This window comes from Montipora foliosa, chromosome 1 (genome assembly GCF_036669935.1).
Source record: "Montipora foliosa isolate CH-2021 chromosome 1, ASM3666993v2, whole genome shotgun sequence".
Classification (NCBI taxonomy): domain Eukaryota; kingdom Metazoa; phylum Cnidaria; class Anthozoa; order Scleractinia; family Acroporidae; genus Montipora; species Montipora foliosa.
Genome location: NC_090869.1, coordinates 2,269,771 through 2,289,387, shown reverse-complemented (window position 1 = coordinate 2,289,387; position 19,617 = coordinate 2,269,771). Strand labels below are relative to the sequence as shown.

Here is a 19,617-nt window from a genome sequence, read left to right as displayed (position 1 = left end):
CACAGCTGACTGAGAAGAGAATGGAACTAAGCTAAATTAGGAAATTGATCACCTAAAATAAACTATAATTTAGAGATGAACTGCTAGCTGCATTCGAAAAAATAGTATACAAGTGCTGAAAAATCAAAGACAACACACATCAGAAAGCAAACGAAGTCAATGGATCAGTTTCAAAATAGCAGAAATAACTACAATCCTCGCCAAAAATCCTTGAAACACCCCCTTCCCCTGCACAGAGTTGAGATGACATTTTACGGTTTGACTGGCTGCAACAACATTGAAAAAGGGAGGGGGACGAATACGGTGCGAGAATGTTCAAAGTGTTTCAAGGTTTTTGTCGAAGATTGTGTGAGCTGCAAAAAGCCATCTGGTTAATATCAGACCGTGTCATTTATTGTTAAGTACCGGTAGTTTCCGTGAATAGCCCAGAAAGACAGTTGATAGCTGGAAAAATCGTGCTGTAACTTTCGTTTGACGCAAGATAGGAAAAATATGACATTTCTAAATTTCGGCAGAAATAAATAGCAAATGTTATTTTCGGTCTTTAAAAATGGCACGAATACCACCTGGCCACAATAGTCACGCATAGGAGAGTTTTCTTTTTTTACTCAGACATGAAGGTTAAGTAGTGTGATCAGTCACACATTTCAGTGAAAAAAGCAAGACATAGTATGGTGTACAATAGGAAAACATCGGCGGAAGAGCGAGCACTCATCAGATTCTTGGAGATGGAAAAAAGGTATTCTCTACGAGAAATTGCCGCAAAAGTCGACTGATCTGCAGTAACGCAAGTGTTAAAATAATTTAACAGTCGCTCAACGCATTCGCGAACTCACGCAAATGTCATCCACGAAAGAAGAGGAAGGCCAAGAAAGTTGTCATCCAGAGAAGAGAGACTCCTTAAAAGGACTCTGCTGAAACTGGGGAAGGTAGCGCCAAGCGACTCATGAATGAGGCAAACATCTGTGAAAGTAATGTGTCAGTTCGCGCCGTGGGAAGATTCTTAAATAGCAAAGGGTACTAGGCCCGGAAAAAAAGGGCTGCTTACTAACAATGAGAAGAGCTTTCGCGTTGCATTTACCAAAAGGGTGAGAGAACGGTATGACAAGGAGTCAGGGGCACCTCAAATGCTTTTGCGCACAAGACCAACCCGCTGGACAATGCACGAGCTTCTACTGGAAGGATCTACCAAAAAAAATCAGAAGGTCTCAACCAGTATTGCACAGCGACAGGGAGTAAAGTTGGATCTAGAGGAAAGGTAGTCAAGTGTTTAGGGGCGATGATTTCATAGGGTAATGTAGGAGTTATTTTACGCCACGAGTATAAGAAAAAGTCGGGAAATTATTTTGCGTCTTTCATTGACAACACTTCTGAGCAAGTGTTTGTGGAATCAAAGAAAGAAAATACAAGACTCTTCATTCAAGATAATAACCAAAGGCAGAACTGATTTGCAACGAGTGAGCGCACAATTGCTTAAGATACCGCCACGCAGTCCTGATGTAAATCTAATCAGTAGAGAACATGTTTGAATCAGTGAGTGACGACTTGCATGACAGCGCTATTGAGGAACAATTAGAGCGTGAGCGTTTCACGCAGTTCAAAAAAAGAGTAAAAAATACAATTGTTCGGTTTCCAGTAGCCAAAATAAACAATTGAATGGAATCCATGGACAGGTGTATACAACTCATACGAGAAACACAAGGACAGAGACTAAAATATTGAATATGTAGCTGTATTTTTTCAGAGAAATATAATGCAATTTACATTTACAAAATTATCCTTTAGCAACTGATGCACTACAGAATTTCATGTAAAAGTCGTTTGTGGCACCTACAAATGTAGCATTTATACCCTAACACTGTTTGTCATAAGGGAATCAGTGTCCATGTACTGTGCATGTTTAGCCTTGGTTGACTCACGTGCGGTAAAGGTCACAACGGTTTACCGTTGTCAAAATAGAAGTTGGTCTGTTGACAATCTTATTTTATTACATGTTATGGTTAACCGTTGTGAAAAGGCTGAATTTCACGATAGCATTGAAGCTGTTCTTGAAAATTCCTTTCAATCATAAGTAACGTCTTCTACAAACTGATTTTCAACTGAGAAATACGAATAACGAATGCGAGAAAAGGCAAAAACTAATGGTAAACCGTGAGGTTTACCAGCGTTTGTTTACACTTTACACTTCCGTTACCATCACGCAATACTTCTCCTGCGCATGCTCAAAAATATTCCCGCCACTTCAGACAATCCTCGCCAAAAATCCTTGAAACACCCCCTTCCCCTGCACAGAGTTGAGATGACATTTTACGGTTTGACTGGCTGCAACAACATTGAAAAAGGGAGGGGGACGAATACGGTGCGAGAATGTTCAAAGTGTTTCAAGGTTTTTGTCGAAGATTGTAGGTCTTTGACAATAATACCTGTAATTATAAACTGAAACAGTGGGTAGGTTGGTATATTGAAAGTGGAAGAGAAAATCATTTCATATCAATAGTACAAAGTTTTCATTATTGTTTATCAGAGAAAAATAGTAAATACCAAACTTAAACAGCACAAAAACCATCCCAAGATAGTATGTCGCAAATGTAGGCCATGAATACAAATAATTTCAATAAGTCAAATATGGATATATGCTAATAATAATAATAATAATAATAATAATAATAATAATAATAATAATAATAATAATAATAATAATAATAATAATAATAATAATAACAACATAATAATAAAAACCCAAACCGGTATATGAAAACGACCAGTTTCAAGCCTACTGGGATGTCTCGCTCTATGCTGAGCACACCGAGGTGAGAGCAAACAGAATCGATGCCCGTTTTATCGACCACCAACAGGAGAAGGTGATAGCACTAGAGATGAGCTGTCCATGGATTGATAACCGAACAAGTAAGGAAGAGGAGAAGACAGCCAAGTATGCCCCCCTAAGATGGGAGATAAAGCGACAGTACCCTGGGTACGATGTGCAACAATACAACATCATTATTGATGTGCTAGGTGGATGGTCCACAGACTTGGAGGTGGGAATGAGGAATTTACTTGGGTCAAGAGTGAGAACTAAAGGAGTCCTGCTAAAGATGCAGAAATCGGTCTTATCAAGCTCTCTTAATATTGCCCGCACTTTTAAAGTAATCACATAAACTTTACGAGCAATATAACACGAATTTCATTTCAGCAAAGGATATTATTGTCAAAAAAAAAATATATATATATATATTATATATATTTTTTTTATTATTATTATTCATTTTTTTTTAAATTTTAGCAATCACTTATTTTATATTTTCACATAGTTTAATAGATTTAAGTGGATAATACTTTTAGAAAGATATTTGTAAATAGGACTTGAACATGGTGTTTTTAAGGAGCTCCTGGGTTACGATTAACACCCCAGGTAGCTTTAAGGTATTGACATTCAAAAGTTTCAAACTGTCATAATAATAATAAATAAATAAAGATGGGTGAAGATAAAATTATAGCCTTCTTGTGCAGCGTGCTATTGCTTGATAAATTCATTGCAATTGTGTATTGATCAAGACAAGGGAAAAGTGACATTTGCAGACTTAAAACCTTGAAAGTATTTCCTTGCACAGAGCCAGTCAAATACGACACATACACTGTTGCTGCTAGGTTGTTGAAATTTTTTTGGGAGTAAAAAAGAGTCATTATTGGCAAAAATATTACATACTTCTCACAGACTTGATCATTAATTTTGGCAAAATCCGATCATTCATGCACCAGTTTGTAAATCAGATGTTATTTCAATAGTGCGAAAAGGATTTTCTAGAAGTTGAATTAGAATAAGTGTATTGCCTTATTGATTATTGCATCTCCCAGCTGTAAAATCACAGTGAACATGAAATGGTGGTAGACACTGAAAGTGTCCCTAATTACCTGGTTAAGTAAGTGTCTTCTTGCAAACAATTTAAGTGGGAAATCATACAGTGATTGGGTGCTTTAAGCACGGTTTACACTACAGAAATTTTTTGGCACGGCTTGGGTGAAATTGGCCCGAGTCCCAAAAAAAAGAAAAAGTTCGACTCGGATAAAATTTGCAGTGTAAACAACCTGTCAGTACCAAATTTCATCTGCGCTGAACCAAAATTGTTACCCGTGCTGGGACCTTCGGCGAGGTAGCCCAAGCACGGGTGAAAATGGTACGGGTGATGAAAAAATTGGCACGGTTCAGATAGAACAAGCAGTGTAAACACTTTAAAGGGCCAAATTCGAGCCTTAATTCATATAGGCTAGCGTTTTTTTTTGCGTTTATTTCAAGATGGCTTCTCATTCTCCACCAAAATCACGCGGCCATTCTTGATTATAATTGAACTGCGCATGTCTACAAGAGAAGTTACCCGGGCCCTCCTCAGGCCCAAAAATACGGTAGAAATGGTGTAGTGTAAACAAAGTTTGCCGAGCTCTTTTTAGGCACTCGTGCCAATTTTACATGAGCCGTGCCAAAAATTTTCTGTAGTGTAAACCGGGCTTTAGTCTCTTTGAGACTTTCAGCTTAAAGTTAATCTGATTATTTAAACTGTTTCTATTGTAAAGCTGTCAAAATAATTAGACTTAACAACAAGGAGTACATGTAATTTTCCATCCTCTGTGGTCAGCAGTGATTACAAATAGACACATGCCGCAGGATCTAACGAACTTTTGAAACCAATGAGCATCAGGAATCAAAATACATTGTATTGTCATTCAAAGCCATTTGGGTAGTTTCAATGGCATCTTGGGATTTCTTTATTGGTGTTCCCTCACCCACCCCTCCCTTTCTCTCCCGACTGATTTTATCAGTGTGATTGCTTGTGTGATTGTGGGGGTTTATTGCATTTTGCTAGATTTCCGGGGTTCCTAGCCATGAGGGCCTTTTCCCTCTAGAAGCTCTTTGCTGCTAGACATTTCTGGCACCCATTACCTACAGTACACACAGTTGGCGATTCACAGTAATCAGCAGCAATCCTATGAGTGTCATGAAACTAACAAAGCTAAACCAACGAAAAGGATCACTCACATATCAATTCCACCACGCCGATGGCTTAAAAAGAACAAAACCAATTACAACTTACACAAAATTCCGCGTGCTGACGACTAATAAAAAGGGCGTGCGAAAAACTGAAACACAACACCACCCTTAACCGCAAAGAAAAAACCCAAAGAAATCAAATGATGTCACGCAAAAATAGTATTGCAACTGTCACAATAATTACAGGCTATATCTGGATAAGATTTGACCAAAACAGTTTTTCAGCTGCATGCGGTCAACTCCAGTTTGATTATTGTGGACGCTAATCCTTTCTTGATTAGTTTTATCACACAAAATCCACTTTCCACTTACACGGTAAGTAATTTCAAGAAATCTTTTAGTGATCTGTATGAAGTAGTTACCTTGTTCATGATGAGTGTGTGTGCTGCTTCCTGTAGCTGCTGCTGCTGAAACAACATCAGCACAGCTTGCTTCTGGCTGCACACGATCTATTGTAAAATAATCAACACAGTCTGCTGTTAGGTTAACAAAAAAAGCAACGGCAAGAATTTCATTTGCACTATTAATTTGCACTATTAATATTAATGAAATCACATAATTTCCGGCATAAATGGTGCATAATTTTTCACACCCTATCAGAAGCCCTGTCTATTGTGAAGCAGTCAAATTAAACTTAACAACAAGGAGCAGTTGTCCATCCTTGATGGTCAGCAGTGATTATTAATAGACACATGCCCCTGGATCTTGTGAGGTTTTGAAACCAATATGCATGATTGAAACACATTGCATTGTAATTCATTGTGTTTTAAAAGGATTCATTGGCATTTTGGGAAAAGTTTATCAGTGTTCTTCCACCCTCCTGGCTGCCTCGTTTGACTGATCTTATCAGTGTTAATTTATTGGCTACTGATGCACTCTCTTCCCCTTGCACGTGGGTTGCCAGGGTTTCCCAGGCATGAGACCCCTTTCCTTCTAGAAGCTGCCTGCCACTAGACATTTCAGGCACCCAACCTACACTATGCCATGCAGCTGGTAATTGATGGTAATCAGCAACTAAGAAAATTATTGCTTGTATTAGTAGTTTATTTCTTTTTCAACAGAAGACACAAATCGTTCAAAATGCTGTTGTAACATTAGCCTAGTACGTTTTCACTCCCAAAACCCACCTGCATCTGTAGAAGTCTTCATTTTACACTCCCACTCATTTAGTTTGTCTGTAATTCTGTTGTCACCCTCTTTCCACTGCTTCAGAAGTTCTTTGAAATGTTCCTCATCTAGTGGATCCATTTCTTGTTTCTCTATTTCACAAATGGCATCTTCATATTTAGCTCCACCCAATCGTACCAGCGTTTTCTGGATCTGATCTTTGTATTTGCAAAAAAATGCATCACTAACAGAGGCCTCTTCGGCATGGGCCAATACTGCATCCACAAAATACTTCAAACGTACAATGTCAGACTCACAGCTGGTGTCAAGGGAATGGGGAAGTAGATCCCAGCCAGTGGATGGAGGACTCAGGTTACAAATTGTCCTTAGAAGCACGATCAAGAGAGAATTATCAAAGCCTGTGGATGATACTGAAGAGGATTTAACTGGATACAATTTACTCCACTGCACTGGATTGAAGATTCCTTCTTTTTTAAGAGACTGAAGCTTAGAGTGCACTGGCTCACGTTTCAAGGTACTGCAAAGGTCTTGTGGATGAATTATTCTGTCAAACATGTCCCTCAACACTTGTGACCCTAGCCTGACCAGAAGGCAACATAGCAGTGTGTACTTGGTTTGTCCATCACTGGGAATAACTGCCACAACAGCACCTGAAACAAGATATTTAAAAGATAACTAACACAGCACTGATGAAAAGTTGTTGATTAAATAAAATTGGTGTGAAAGGGAAGCCCAGTGAAGCTTTGAAGCTTGGAGGTTATATTAAATAGGCTTGCTTGGATAATTACAAAATATACAGCAGGGCCGTAGTAGGCCCGGCAAAACTGAGGGGGCACAAAGATTTGAGCAACTTGTATTTAGAAAGTTAGGGGTTTGGGGCTCGGAGGACGCATTGGACGGGTGTAAGCCCGTTCTTTGTACGGGGGCGGGAGGGGGGGGGGGGGTGTACTGGAGACATGGGTGTCTCTTCGATGTTCGCCTTACCCAGGACAAGAGTGACTTCTGCTTGGATTTTCAGGGTTTTTGAAAGGACATTGCTTAGTTAAGATCACATTCCAAAGACGAATCCAGTGATGGAGAGAGTGAGTCACCTGCAATGTGTATTTATCTATTATCGATGATTTGGAGTCCAAGAAATAATGCAACTCTCACTGGAAATCCCTGCGACTGTGAAAATAATGGTAACTGACATTAAAAGTGTCCCTAATTACCTGCATGGTGTCTTCTTTCAAATAATTAAAATGGAAAATAACGCAATGATTGGGTGGTTCAGTCTCTTTAAAATTTTCAGCTTAGAGTTAAGCTGAAAAGCAGTCAAATTAATTAGACTTAACAACAAGGAGTACATGTAATTTTCCATCCTCTGTGGTCAGCAGTGATTATACATGTAAATAGACACATGCCCCAGGATCTAATGAGCTTTTGATTCCAGTGAGCATGACGAATCGAAATACATTGTATTGTCATTCATAGCCATTTGAGTACTGTAGTTTCAATGGCATCTTGGGATTTCTTTATTGATGTTCTCCACCCTCCCCTCCATCTCTCTCCACTGATTTTATCAGTGTGATCGCTGCTCACTCTCTTCCCCTTGTGTGTGGGGGTTCATTGCATTTTGCTAGATTTCCAGGCCATAAGGGACTTTTTCCTTCCAGAAGCTGCAATCTTCCACCTTGAAACACTTTGAACATTCTCGCACCGTATTCGTCCCCCTCCCTTTTCCAATGTTGTTGCAGCCAGTCAAACAGTAAAATGTCATCTCAACACTGTGCAGGGGCAGGGGGTGTTTCAAGGATTTTTGGCGGGGATTGTCTGAAGTGGCGGGAATATTTTTGAGCATGCGCAGGAGAAGTATTGCGTGATGGTAACGGAAGTGTAAAGTGTAAACAAATGCTGGTAAACCTCACGGTTTACCATTAGTTTTTGCCTTTTCTCACATTCCTTATTAGTATTTCTCAGTTGAAAATCAGCTTGTAGAAGACGTTACTTATGATTGAAAGGAATTTTCAAGAACAGCTTCAATGCCATCGTAAAATTCAGCCTTTTCACAACGGTTAACCATAACATGTAATAAAATAAGATTGTCAACAGACCAACTTCTATTTTGACAACGGTAAACCGTTGTGACCTTTACTGCACGTGAGTCAACTAAGGCTAAACATGCACAGTACATAGACACTGATTCCCTTATGACAAACAGTGTTAGGGTATAAATCCTACATTTGTAGGTGCCACAAACGACTTTTACATGAAATTCTGTAGTGCATCTGTTGCCAAAGGATAATTTTGTAAATGTAAATTGCATTATATTTCTCTGAAAAAATACAGCTACATATTTAATATTTTAGTCTCTGCCCTTGTGTTTCTAGTATGAGTTGTATAAACCTGTCCATGGATTCCATTCAATTGTTTATTTTGGCTACTGGAAACCGAACAATTGTATTTTTCACTCTTTTTTTGAATTGCGTGAAACTCTCATGCTCTAATTGTTCCTCAATAGCGCTGTCATGCAAGTCGTCACTCACTGATTTAAACATGTTCTCTACTGATTGGATTTAGAAAAGGACTGCGTGGCGGTATCTTTAGCAATTGTGCGCTCACTCGTTGCAAAGCAGTGCTGGCTTTGGTTATTGTCTTGAATGAAGAGTCTTGTATTTTCTTTCTTTGATTCCACAAACACTTGCTCAGAAGTGTTATCAATGAAACACGCAAAATAATTTCCCGTCATATGCTCATACTCATGGCATAAAATAACTCCTACATTACCCTATGAAATCATCGCCCCTAAACACTTGACTACCTTTCCTCTAGATCCAACTTTACTCCCTGTCGCTGTGCAATACTGGTTGAGACCTTCTGATTTTTTTCGGTAAGTCCTTCCAGTAGGAGCTCGTGCTTTGTCCAGCGGGTTGGTCTTGTGCGCAAAAGCATTTGAGGTGCCCCTGACGCCTTGTCATACTGATCTCTCACTTTTTTGGCAAATGCAACGCGTAAGCTCTTCTCATTGTTAGTAAGCAGCCCTTTTTTTCCGGGCCTAGTACCCTTTGCTATTTACATGTAAGAATCTTCCCACGGTGCGAACTGACACATTACTTTCACAGATGTTTGCCTTTTTCATGAGTCGCTTGGCAGTATCTTCCTCAGTTTCAGTAGAGTCCTTTTAAGGAGTCTCTCTTCTCTGGATGACAACTTCCTTGGCCTTCCTCTTCTTTCGTGGATGACATTTGCGTGAGTTCGCGTATGCGTTGAACGACTGTTAAATTATTTTAACACTTGCGTTACTGCAGATCAGTCGATTTTTGCGGCAATTTCTCGTAGAGAATACCCTTTTTCCATCTCCAAGAATCTGATGAGTGCTCGTTCTTCCGCCGATGTTTTCCTATTGTACACCATACTTGCTTTTTTCACTGAAATGTGTGACTGATCACACTTAACCTTCATGTCTGAGTAAAAAAAGAAAACTCTCCTATGCGTGACTATTGTGGCCAGGTTGTATTCATGTCATTTTTAAAGACCGAAAATAACATTGCTATTTATTTCTGCCGAAATTTACAACTGTAATATATTATTACCTATCTTGCGTCAAACAAAAGTTACAGCAAGATTTTGCCAGCTATCATAGTCTTTCTGGGCTATTCACCAAAACTACCGTTACTTAACAATAAATGACACGGTCTGATATTAACCAGGTGGCTTTTTGCAACTCACACAATCTTCGACAAAAACCTTGAAACACTTTGAACATTCTCGCACCGTATTCATCCCCCTCCCTTTTCCAATGTTGTTGCAGCCAGTGAAACAGTAAAATGTCATCTCAACACTGTGCAGAGGAAGGGGGTGTTTCAAGGATTTTTGGCGAGGATTGTGGCTGGCGTTAGACATTTCAGGCATCCATTACCTACAGAACACGCAGTTGGTGATTCACAGTAATCAGCAGCTAACAAAAAAATCCTTTTAATTTTTTTTTCAACAGAAGACATCAGTCCTTCAAAATACCAGTTGCTGTAACAGCACACTAAGTTTTCGCTTCATAGTAAAGCATGGTGAATTTTGGGTGGCACTTTCAAATTGACATTTTATTGAAAATAAAAATGCTCATGACTTAAAAAACTATTCAGTACATTTACAGACAAAACATTATTACAGGCTACATCCGGATAAAATTTGACCAAAAGCGATTTTTCAGCTACATGTGGTCAACTCCAGTTCAATTATTGTGGACACTAATCCTTTCTTGATTAGTTTTATCACACAAAATCCAATTTTCCACTTAAGTAACTTCAAAACATCTTTCAGCGATCTGTATGAAGTAGTTACCTTGTTCATGATGAGTGTGTGTGCTGCTTCCTGTAGCTGCTGCTGCTGAAACAACATCAGCACAGCTTGTTTCTGGCTGCTCATGATCTACTGTAAAATAACATGATCTGCCATTAGGTTACTGAAAAAAGGTACGACAAGAATTTAACTGGCATTATCAAAATATTATACAAAGAGAAATCTATTAATATCTAGAAAATATTGATGAAATCACATAATTTGCCACATAATAGACTTTTGTTGCCGCATAATGAGATTTGAAAGTGGTGCATAATTTCCCACATTTTTTCATACCCTATCAGAAGCCCTGTTTATTGTAAAGCAGTCAAATCAGATTTAACAACAAGGAGCAGTTGTCCATCCTTGATGGTCACCAGTAATTATTAATAGACACATGCCCCTGGATCTTGTGAGGTCATGAAACCAATGTTCATGATTGAAACACATTGTATTATTCATTCAAAGTGTTCTAAAAGTTTCATTGGCATTTTGGGAAATGTTTATAATCAGTAGTGGTGGGAATCGGTTGAGATTTCACATTCGATCATCAGAAATAATCAGATTGCCCCAACCGATCGATCATCTATTATAATCGGAAAAATCTACCAATAAGCATTCCACATATTTTTCATCTAAATAGAAGTCAAAGTTGGCCCTTCCTTCACTTGATGAAAACCAAAATATTCCCACACTTTCGACCTGGCATTTCCAGGATAGCGAAAGATCTCCAATTCGTCCATTTTAGCCGCCATGTTGGACTCGTCAGCAACATGTAAGCGAGGCATGTCTGAGAGAGGACACTGGGGATTGGGGAGAGCGAAACAAACATTTTCAAGCCAAGATCAGAGGTGACATTATCTTCCTCTGGTGATTTGTATATACATTTGAGATCTATTTCAAAACTTATTTTGGACGGTAGTGATACTACAAACGCGAAACAGTGAGCTTGTAATTTATGTTTTGGTTCAGTTGTTTACGAAATACAAAGTGGCTTAGCATGCCACATCTTTCAAAGAAGCGTGAGGTATTTGAAGTGACAACAACACAGCAAACAGGGTACCACCAGGTAAACACAGTCAATCTTAGATTATATCTGCTGTTGTGACTTAGAAGTTAGAGTCCATGAAAAAAGACAACTCACACAAGATATTAAACGAACATTTTTATTGATTTTAATACTTTTTTTTGTCCTCAAAAAATTTTTAATTTTTTGGCGACAATCGATTATGAAAAGAGCAAAATCAATTGTCGCGTCGCTTGAACTTTTCGATCAACTTTCGATTATAATCGATCATCGGCCCACCACTATTTATCAGTGTTCTTCCACCCTCCTGGCTGCCTCGTTTGACTGATCTTATCAGTGTTAATTTATTGGCTACTCATGCACTCTCTTCCGCTTGTGCAAGGGTTGCCAGGGTTTCCCAGGCATGAGACCCCTTTCCTTCTAGAAGCTGCCTGCCACTAGACATTTAAGGCATCCTACCTACACTATACCATGCAGCTGGTAATTGATGGCAATCAGCAACTAAGAAAATTATTGCTTTTAGTAGTTTATTTCTTTTTCAACAGAAGACACAGATCGTTCAAAATGCTGTTGTAACATCAGCCTAGTACGTTTTCACTCCCAAAACCCACCTGCATCTGTAGAAGTCTTCATTTTACACTCCCACTCATTTAGTTTGTCTGTAATTCTGTTGTCACCCTCTTTCCACTGCTTCAGAAGTTCTTTGAAATGTTCCTCATCTAGTGGATCCATTTCTTGTTTCTCTATTTCACAAATGGTATCTTCATATTTAGCTCCACCCAATCGTACCAGCGTTTTCTGGATCTGATCTTTGTATTTGTGAAAAAATGCATCACTAACAGAGGCCTCTTCGGCATGGGCCAATACTGCATCCACAAAATACTTCAAACGTACAATGTCAGACTCACAGCTGGTGTCAAGGGAATGGGGAAGTAGATCCCAGCCAGTGGATGGAGGACTCAGGTTACAGATTGTCCTCAGAAGAACAATCAAGAGAGAATTATCAAAGCCTGTGGATGATACTGAAGAGGATTTAACTGGATACAATTTACTCCACTGCACTGGATTGAGGATTCCTTCTTTTTTAAGAGACTGAAGCTTAGAGTGCACTGGCTCACGTTTCAAGGTACTGCAAAGGTCTTGTGGATGAATTATTCTGTCAAACGTATCTCTCAACACTTGTGAACCCAGCCTAACCAGAAGGCAACATAGCAGTGTGTACTTGGTTTGTCCATCACTGGGAATAACTGCCAAAACAGCACCTGAAACAAGTGTCAGAGAAGATCTTTAGGGCATCATTCATTTAGCCAGATATGTGAAAGATAAATAACACAGCACTGATGAAAAGTTGTTACCGGGGTAATAATTATTAAATAAAGATTGGTGTAACAAGCAAGCCAAGTGAAGCTTGGAGCTTATATTAACTAGACCCTCCGTGAGGGTACACTGGGTTACCTGTGGTACGTGCACGGTTCCGGACAATTTTTTTCAAGTTGGGGGGTCATTAAGACCATTTAAGGGGTCACCCAGAAGTCACTTTTAGCTCACAGGTCCTCACACGTTCAAACGACGAAATAGATCCTTTTCTGAGGTTAAAAACCTGGCTACCGGCCTATTAATTAATCATTTGTCAGAAAGAAGAAATTCCAGTCCTCTTTAGAAAAAATAGACACGCATTGCTTACGTGTGGTAGTGAAGTAACACAGCGATTTATTCCATATAAAAATTAATGTCAACTGAGCTGTGTGTTGTCTTCCAAGAGATTCAAGTTGTCCTTGCATAATATGTAGCTCTTTGTAATACTAAAGTTTATTTAAGTTAACCCATATCCGGCAGGGTTAGTATCTGGATGGGTGACCTAAAACATATACCCCTTCGTAAAACAGAAGCATTGGACCGAAAATAGTAATCTATTTCCATTGGTCTTCCCTTCACTCTTTAAGCTATGGAGTAGAAAACGTTGGTTGCCACCTTCGGAAGAAGGGGTACATTCGGTAACAGGGGAAGGGTGGGTGGGAAAGCGGCAACCAACACGGGATCGCGATCAAGTGAAGGGTAGACCATGAGCCCCATGATCTACGGTTATACCATTAGTTCACCCCCTCGACTCCTCGTGTGAAGTGATGCTTATTAGTATGCAAACTAGCTTATATACTGCAGGGAAGACCGCTGAAAATAGTAATCTATTTCCATTGGTCCTCCCTTCACTCTTTAAGCTATGGAGTAGAAAACGTTGGTTGAAACAGACGGATGATGGTAACTTATCAAACAGAGTGGGGCCAAAACTACTTTGTCCTCCCAATCTCAAATATCCTACCTCGAATTATGGCGCTTTAGGGCTCGTGGTGGAAAAGCACAAACAAAACATTTTAAAGTGTTTAAATCAAGGTAGTGGTCGGTTGGTGCCGATTGCAACGGGTCTATACCCGCGAGGATCTCCGAGGGCCCCTCTGATCGGAGCATGTGTGCAATCTTCATATAATAGTTAGCAGTTTTAGGACTATGCCATCCTACAGGGTCGCGAAAGGCGAGATTGGACAAATCACCGATTGCTTTTCCTGAAATAACATCGGAAATTTCATCTGGCGACATGTGAGTATTATACGTTGTCACTCCCTGGGCTGTAAGGATATCCCCATCTGATGACACCCACTGTTGACGATTAGGCAAAACTTGCTGGGGATGGAAATCTGAATGTAACTCCCATTGCAGGGTGTGATATGATCTTGCACGCTTTTGGACCGGCTGGAGAAAAAGATAAAAAGATGGGGAGCCAAAAAAAAAAATAGTACCCTGCGATCATGTAAAAGGGCAGAAAAAGAACAATACCCAGGGAGTGACAGCCTTGGCGCCCGGTAATCTGAGAGGGTGCTTAGAGACCCCCCCAAGCACTGTCACTGGGAGAGAAAAAAGGTTAGGTCCCATTCCAACCCCGATGTATATGTATATATGCAAAACGGGGGGGGGACCCTGTACACCCATCAAGTGAAAAGAATGGAGCATGTGTAGGTTAACCATATTATTTTCTCTTTATTGTAATATAATCGACACATGTATATTCTCCAAAATGCATACAATAATTATCCATTGTCGTATTGTGAAATTGCCACTACACGCCGCTCGTTATCAAAACATCATCATCACTAGAGATGGGTCATGGTTTAATAATTACTTAGGACCCCGATAACCAGGTTGGTGCTGATATGACTGCGAAGTGTTTCTTCGCAGACGCTTACGACATTGTGATACCACGTCGCCCATGACACCACAGTAGAAATAACGTCTATCGCCCGCTGATCTCTGAGGCCTTGAGTGCTTTGACGCTGCCTTATCGACCTTCCCCAAGGTTTCCATCACTTTACTGTGAGCAGAATCGCCAACCAGGGCTTGGTAATACGATCGGAAGATTGCAATAGGCTTGTCGAAACGCTCTTTTAAGGACTCCAAAACCACCTTGTAATAGTGAGCCTTATCGTGATCTTTTGCAGGGCCAGGGCGACCAAATCTTCTAGGACAGAAATGGCTCTGTATTTATCAAAATCGCCTTCTTTCCTTAGCGAATATTCCGTGAGCTTCACAATCAAATTATCGACGGACGGGTGAGAACTATCTTCTAGGACTTTAATGCGCTTTTTAAGCACTTCCAACTCATTAAGCTGGAACACAATAGAAAAGAAAACAACTATTGAGTGTGTGGGCAGCGCAGCGGAACCAAAAAAAAAAAAAAGAAATGAGTACCAGAAGAAGAAAGTTTTGTTTATACAAAAGACTAACTACAAAAACACTGCCGCACAAGGTTTTACGAACAAAATTATAGAAGGTTCGCATTAAGATTTCGCTAACTCTGTGGGAATAAACGAAAGCAATACATTACAGTCACCAGCTCCGTGGCTGCCATATCTCTATGACGCTCTGTGAATGAAATGTTACAAAACTTTAAATTAACAGATACAATATTTTCGCCATCTCTGTGGCTATTACGTCAACTCTGTGACCAAATCTTACACACCAGACCTGTTGCAACAAGAAATTAAACAGATAAAAAAATTTTAATGTTTCGCCATCTCTGTGGCTATCAAGTCAGCGCTGTGACTAAATTTTACACGCCAGCCCCGTGGCAACAAGAAATTGAACAGGTAAAATATTCCGTCATCTCCGTGGCTATCAAGTCAGCTCTGTGACTAAATTTTACACGCCAACCCAGTGGCAACAAGAAATTAAACAGATAAAATAGTTGGCCATCCCTGTGGCTATCAAGTCAGCGCTGAGACTAAATTTTTTACACACCAGCCCTGTGGCAACAAGAAATTAAACAGATAAAATGTTTTTCCATCTCCGTGGCTATCAGGTCAGCTCTGTGACTAAATTTTACACGCCAGCCCTGCGGCAACAAGAAATTAAATAGATAAGCCTAGCGCGTCAGTCGCCATCCCAGTGGACCTCGTGAAGAACGTGACTTATATGGAAGGTCTTTTGATCTAAAACCGCCAATTCTCACAGACTTTTTGAATTTACGATACTTACAAGTCTTAAATAAACCACCAAACATACAAAAGAATAAACAGTCTCACCTCTTGTTCGCTGACAACTTCTCGAGAATTGACTTTTCTCTTATTCTGACCACAGTTAGGTCGCTCAGGTTCAGATATATCGGGTACCGGAGATGTAGAAGTGGATGGCCGCGGGTTACCCGGCGTCGTTGCCTTTTTCTTCTTCAGGGATTGTCTAGCTTCATTGGTGTCGCCATCTAGCGGGACATTTTCAACCAGTTGTGACTCTCTAGGTTCTGACATGGTCAAGGCTCGACTCCTCGTGTGAAGTGACGCTTATTAGTATGCAAACAAGCTTATATACTGCAGGGAAGACCGCTGAAAATACTATTAATGCTAACAAATACGAACTCAGCAAGGTACAGATTTTGTTAGCTTGCTTTATGCAAAAACAAATATTGATGCAAAAGTAAATAAATATTGATACACAGTTTTTAGAAAGAGCAGAAGGAAGTTTTCAGGACAGTCGCTCGAGAACAACACATTAACGACATGAAAACAACATTAATTTTGAACCATGAATATAGAATATAAAAAGTTACGATCAGCGACAAACAATTTGGGAGATTTTTGCTACATTCAATTTTGATATTGTACTTTTGGCTGCACAAATAAATTGCAAAATCGAAAGTGACATCACCGGAATTCAGAAGGCGCCGTGATGAAGTTACCACGGCATGTTTACTCGCCAAACAGTGAAGCATCTGTGTCAAATGATGGCAAGATACCAGGTTTTCGTAAGTTTCTTTTTCTGTAAAGTGTTATAAAGTTTGACAATAGATGAGCAAATTCAAAACAAAGATCACAATCGCCCAAACTCTTGAGGTTGACCATTGTTTCTGCAAAGTCAAAAATTTACTCTCCAAGATGAGGTTATTTATCACCAGGTAATTCCATCATTTTGGAAATAGCAGCTACTTTATTATTCATCGGTGTCACAATTTTTTGCTGATTTTGGGGCTCATTTTGTTGAAACTCAAGCACGCTTCCAACAGACCTGTTTATTTTCGTGAACCTTTCCTGCTTACAAAGCAATACTAAAAATATCCTCCAGTATCACATTTCAACCTTAAGCTCGAAAATTCAATACACAACATGATATTATAATTCACAAAGGCAGAAAATATCACAGAATCCTTTTCCACCGAAACATTTAATTGAAACAAACAACATAAGATGCACTAAAACGCCATTCGCGTTGCAATGACTTTCAACACCATTGCTGGTTAACGAGAATAACAAACTCACGAGGCAGAATGTATATTTATATTTAATTAACTTAGCACAACAGAAAGACGCTAACCTCATTTTGACATGAAATGCTTTACTATTGCCATAAAAACTATCCAGTTAAGCTCGCATATTATAAAACATGATGAATTCATAAAGGCCACCTTTTCCAGCGAACAATTTTTTGAAACAAACAACATATTTGCTATTAGAGGCAAAAACCCCTTCCTACTTCATTACGTGGGTGAAGAGAAAAAACTCAGTCGTGTCAAATATGCGCAATATTACAACAAACTAAAATTTCAGGATCAAACCATTTCCATGAAAAACCTTTTCCTTTTCCTTGAACCTTTTCCTTGAATAAAAAATTAAGTTATTTACAAATTATACAGTAGAAACAGAATTAACGGAATCCAATTACAGTAAAAGTAACTAATCGCTTTGTACTCTGTTTCTTAAAACAATTCCTTGAGAGTCTTAAAAAGGTTCCGTAATCCTTACAGTTTCTAATAGTTTCTGGTAGATTACTAAATAGCTTCGACGCATTATCTTGGAAAGTGCCGTTTTCGGTCGGGACCACTGATCTAATTGAATTGCTTGAGCGCAGTTCCTTTGGGCATTCCTGTTTTATTATAAGTCTCAGCATTATGCAAAGCTTTAAAGCATGATTTCAGAAGGTTCAGATCTCTTCTCTCATTGATTGGAAGCCATCCAATTTTAAGTATATCCCGAAAGTTCTTAACATAGTGACCGAGTACAAAACTTGCAGCAGCAAATTGAACGCGTTGCAAACGGCGAAGTAAGAATTGTGCTAGAGGGTAAAAAACCAGATCGGCATAATCTAGTTTTGACAAAATCAATGTTTCTGTTAGCTGCTTTCTGAGCTCATATTTAGCGAGATATTTCAGTTTTCTTAGTATTGATAGAGTGGCGTAGCATCCTGATACCGTGTGCTTGATATGATCGTCCCACTTAAGGTATTCATTGATGTGAACTCCAAGCAGTTTGCAAGATTTAATACGTTCTTGTTTATAACCACTGACTGCAATGTTAGGATCGTACTCGTCAAGATGATTTACTCTGGACATTTGCGGGGTGGAGAGGATCATAACCTTGGTTTTGTCGTTGTTAAAGGCGAGGGTACTCTCCTTAGACCAGACACTGAGTTTATTAATTGATTGGTAGGTAGTGTTTCTACAGCTATTTAGGTCAGATATTTTGGCGTGATCGTAGATTGTTGTGTCGTCCGCATACTGGAAGCATTTGACATTTACATTGTCCTGAAGAACAGCCTTGGGGAACACCAAAATTCACTGTGCAGAGTTGATCACAGACCACTTAAGGTGTTCGATTCATTCTCTGTCTTTGTTGAACCCATAAGTTACCAGAGATTTTCCATTTGGTTTTGAACAGTGTTCTACATAACAGCACACTTGGTAAAATATTATTTTAGAAATACAGCTCACTTTGATTTTGGCTCGACGGGCGATAGATTGTTGTCGAAGTCCATTACTCGTCGCTTTTGAGATTCCAGGTGTTGGTTTTTCAGCGCCTGCCTAGTTTATCCAACTGACTTTCCATTATTGAGCTCTATAAGGGTATATTTTGTTTAAGGATCCACTAAAACGCCATTCGCGTTACATGACTTTCGACGCCATTGCAGGCTAAGTTAATGATTCTACTGTGTCCACCAGAGAAATCTACACATTTCCACTACCCTCTCGATCCTAAGAAAATACACGCAGAAGGCTCTATGCACAAAGACACCACTTACCAGGGGAGTGACAGGCAAGACTTTTGCCGACACAGAAAAAAAAATATAAACAAAAAAAATAAATAAAATAAAACGAACAAATCCCACCCACTTTCCGACTGGGATTGCCATACTGGCAACCCAGTAAAAAAAAAAAAAGGAAAAAAAAAACAAAGAAATGAAACCCAGACCCCGACTGGATTTGCCATACTGGCAACCCAGTAATTACTACCAATGGATGGTACAGCAAAGCTGGTTTACTAACTTACATTATAAAATAATTAGGATAGTACACACACTCTCATTGGTCAATAGCTGTGTTTAGATGAGAGTATGGAACACTGCTGTGACATCACATGAATTTTGATTGGTCATGTATTGTCAGACGCGTGTTTTTATTGGTTGGTAGGAAATATGAGCGTGTGTCAAGAAAATCTCTTTCAATCAAGAAGTAAAAAAACCCAGCGTTTTCCTTCATTTGTTGAATTGTCTTTGAGAAATATTTTATAAAAGCAATAGAGGACTTTCAGATTGTCCAAACATCAGTCAATGTCATCCTAAACAGTCCTTC

At 39.3% G+C, this 19,617-nt stretch overlaps 1 protein-coding gene across 7 annotated transcripts in view; it reads right to left on the bottom strand.

Moving 5' to 3' along the window:
• Positions 1-19,617, bottom strand: part of LOC137994132 (NLR family CARD domain-containing protein 3-like) — a 45,470-nt gene that overhangs the window by 6,881 nt on the left and 18,972 nt on the right. For 3 of the 7 annotated variants that reach the window (XM_068839819.1, XM_068840144.1, XM_068839853.1), the window contains 4 exons: positions 12,125-12,775; positions 10,490-10,579; positions 6,172-6,822; positions 5,407-5,493 (listed from right to left, as the gene is read on the bottom strand). In XM_068839819.1, the coding sequence (XP_068695920.1) occupies positions 5,407-5,493; positions 6,172-6,822; positions 10,490-10,579; positions 12,125-12,775 (1,479 nt within the window). Of the gene's footprint in view, positions 1-5,406; positions 5,494-6,171; positions 6,823-10,489; positions 10,580-11,095; positions 11,216-12,124; positions 12,776-19,617 lie in introns of those variants that run through there. The other 4 variants (XM_068839885.1, XM_068840004.1, XM_068840076.1 and 1 more) reach the window with 4 other exon arrangements.